Here is a 3,601-nt window from a genome sequence, read left to right on the forward strand (position 1 = left end):
GCTTGTCTAGGATGGCTTCTGCAGCCCTGGGTCAAAACCGGATGCTGAAGATCATGCCGTGCGACAAAGCCCGAAGCGACGCACATGACTACGTCACTTTCAGCAAACTAGAAAGCTGCCACCTGCAAGACAGGGACCTGTACCCGTGCCCGGGCACGGATTGCTCTAGGGTGTTTAAGCAGTTCAAGTACTTGAGTGTTCACCTGAAAGCTGAGCACCAGAACAACGATGAGAACGCAATGCATTACTTGGACATGAAGAACAAGCGAGAGAAGTGTTCGTTCTGCAGGCGGCATTTCATGTCGGCGTTCCACCTGCAGGAGCACGAGCAGGTGCACAGTGGCCCTCAGCCCTATATGTGCGTGTCGGTGGGCTGCTACGCAAGGTTTGACTCTGTCAACGAGCTGTTGCATCACAAACATGAGCACGACGACTTGCGTTACAAATGCGAGCTGAATGGCTGCAACATCGTTTTCAGTGACTTGGGGCAACTTTACCACCACGAGGCCCAGCATTTTCGGGACGCATCTTACACATGCAACTTCCACGGTTGCAAGAAGTTCTATTATTCGAAAACCGAGTTTACAAACCACCTTTCCATGCATATTTCAAACGGAGAAATGAAGGAGGCACCAGTGAAATGCGAGGAGCATGTTTTGGGTGCCCATCTCGCCTGCCTTTCAGACTCGGAAGGGCTTGAGCCAACGGATCATTCCTGCATACATGAGAATATCAGCTTGCCGTCAGGGTCTGCAAATTCAGAAGGAGTTCTAAAAGTTAAACAAGAACCTCTCACGGATGAAGAGTTAGATGGAAAAAGCAATGGCAGTTTGGGCAGCAATGTTGCGTGTCTTGCAAATGAGAAGCCCGTGTCTTTATTGACCGAGACAGCGGGCCCAGGCCAGACAATTCCTGGCATTCTATCACCCCATGAGAAAGTCTTCTTTCCATCAAATTTCAAAGAGCGTTATTCAAATGTGGCAGTTTACTTTGATGGCAGAAGGTTTACCTGTGGCTTTGAAGGCTGTGATTCAACATACAAAAATTCAAGGGGTATGCAGAAGCATCTTCGAAGGGCTCATCCATACCATTTCAAACCCAGAAGGAAGCTTGGCCTGAAGGCTAAAGATCTTGGCCGGCTCGCTGAAGCTCAGCATAACAGCACCACTGGAGAGATGAGTTCAGAGCTCAGGCATTTTTTGGACACCCAAGCTGACTCTCCAGGCAGTGTAGATTGCAATACCCATTCTAAAATCAATACTTGTTTCAAGCAAGAACTGTGCCCCTCTTCCCCCGAATTTCCCCCTTGCGAACATTCTAAAGTGTCGAGCGCAGAAGACTCAATGTTGGAGCTCCTCTTGGGCTTGAAACATTTAAGTTTAAAAAATTCTAGTAGTCGCATTGGGAACTCTTCCAGGTGGTCACAGTCCTATTCCTCCAAGTGCCCCAACTCCGAAGACGATTCTACCTCAGACCATTTCTCTGAAGAACACCAAGGCAAATTACCAAACCAATACCTTACTCAGCTGGCAGCAAAGCCATTTTTCTGCGAACGCCAAGGTTGCACGTGTGAGTTTGTGACCAGGGAAGCTCTCTTAACGCATTATGTTAGGAAACACAATTATTCCAAGGAGATGGTGCTTCAATTGAACATGTTTCGGCATCGATATTCACCATTCAAGTGTCATATTTGCCAAAGATCGTTCACAAGGAAAACACACCTTAGAGTCCATTACAGAAACAAACACAAACTTGGCAAAGTGAGGGCAGCTCAAAAATTGTTTAATGAAAGCTTTGAGGACTTGGAGGGGTGCACAGAGGACACACTGAACAGCACTGCGGGTTCCATGTCTTCATTTTATACCAACACGGAGGAGGAACTGGATGACCAAGCGAAACTCACTGGGGCGCAGCAGTGTCATCCAAAAAAGGAAGAGCTTAGTTCAGAAACCGATCTGGAGTCAGGCGAAGAAACGGAAAGCTGTGTGCCCAGAAAGCAGGCAAAACTGTCCACACTCGAAAGCCACAGGAAAGGCCTGGAAATGAAAGAAGGGAGGGGAAGTAAAAGAACCGTTGCCAAAGGAAACCTGTGTTATATTTTACATAAGTACCATAAGCCGTTCCATTGTATTAATAAAAACTGCAATTCCGCGTTTACTAACCAGAAGGGCTTGATTCGCCACTACCGGACTGTGCATCAGTACAACAAAGAGCAACTCTGCCTCGAAAAGGACAAAGCACGAACAAAGCGAGAACTTGCCAAATGTAAAAAAATATTTGTTTGCAAATATAAGGCGTGTAACAAGCGCTTTCTGTGCTCTAAATCACTCACTAAGCACTGCAGTGACTTTCACAGCCTCGAGCCCGGGGAAGAGTCCAAAATGCTTTCCGAGACTGAGGCAGTGCGATTTCCTTGTCACCATCCCCGGTGCCCCGCTGCATTTTATTCCTTCCACAAATTGAGGCATCACCTGATGGAAGAGCATGCCAAGGAAGAAGAGCTCAACAAGGACATTGAAATCCATTGTGATCTCAATGGCTGCAACAGAGTTTTCACAACATACAGCCGTTATTCACAGCACGTGTATTTTAGGCACGGTGACTACGAAGGTGTCTCCGACGATGCCAAAGAGAAAAGAAACCACCTGAAAGATGGAGTGGAGCAAAGCTACTTGAGAGATCAGTGCCTCAGGCACAGAGGAGGTGAGAAAAGGAGACGGATCCATGACAAAACAGAGAAAAATAATAATAAAAACAAAGGAAAGCAGTTTTATCATTTCAGAACCAGGGAAGAAGCCCTACGGATGTGCAGAGACAATTGCAATCAACCCCAGTATCCATGCATGTTTCAGGGATGTCCCTCGGTGGTAAAACTGGAAAGCAGTATTGTGAGACACTATAAGCGTACCCATCAGGTGTCCAGTGCTTATATAGAGCAGCAGTATGAGAAACTTGTGTTTTTTGTTGAATGTGGTACCGTGATCAGCGAAGCCTGCTTAAAAGCACGTGAAAGGTCAAATAAAGAAGCCAACGGAGACTTCCATGAGGAGCTAGCCGGGCACCCTGTGTGCCAGCATGACTCTGAAGAACGTCTTGTTCCCAATGCTGATCATGACCATGACGGAAAAGACAGTAGAAATGGCATGTATTCCGAGGGCGACGAGGCTGGTGGGTCAGGTGTCTTTCCAGACGCGGGCACTTTAAAACATAACTACAATTCAAAAGCTAGGTGTTCGGAAGACTGTGGTAGTAGAGCCATGTCACCGTCCTGTCAGCCAGAAGATTCGCCTGAAAGCGATAGGTGGGAAAACGGCTCTTACCATTCTAGTTCAGGTGCACCGCTGCCAAGGGAGAAGGGCACCAGCGACTGGCAGGAGGCATCATCACAGCAGAGTGTTAAGAGGCCTCTCCTGCCTGCTACAAAAGACAAGGTGCAAAGGCAGCCGGCACCCAAACCCTTTGACCTCAAGTCCTTCAAACCAATGGGGTTTGAGTCGTCATTTCTGAAATTCATTCAAGAGAGCGAGAACCGGAACGATGACGACGATGACGAGGAGGAGGAAGAGCCTGAGGAAGAGTGGGAGCCCTCGGAACAATATGG

The 3,601-nt window shown here is 47.6% G+C and overlaps 1 protein-coding gene across 1 annotated transcript in view; it reads left to right on the plus strand.

The window, feature by feature from the left end:
* RLF (rearranged L-myc fusion) overlaps positions 1-3,601 on the plus strand; it is a 47,080-nt gene that overhangs the window by 42,683 nt on the left and 796 nt on the right. The window contains exon 9 of the mRNA XM_015429316.1: positions 25-3,583. Coding sequence (XP_015284802.1) covers positions 25-3,583 — 3,559 coding nt within the window. The remainder of the gene's footprint in view (positions 1-24; positions 3,584-3,601) is intronic.

Source organism: Gekko japonicus, unplaced genomic scaffold, assembly GCF_001447785.1.
Source record: "Gekko japonicus isolate JY-2015 unplaced genomic scaffold, Gekko_japonicus_V1.1 scaffold5079, whole genome shotgun sequence".
Classification (NCBI taxonomy): Eukaryota; Metazoa; Chordata; class Lepidosauria; order Squamata; family Gekkonidae; genus Gekko; species Gekko japonicus.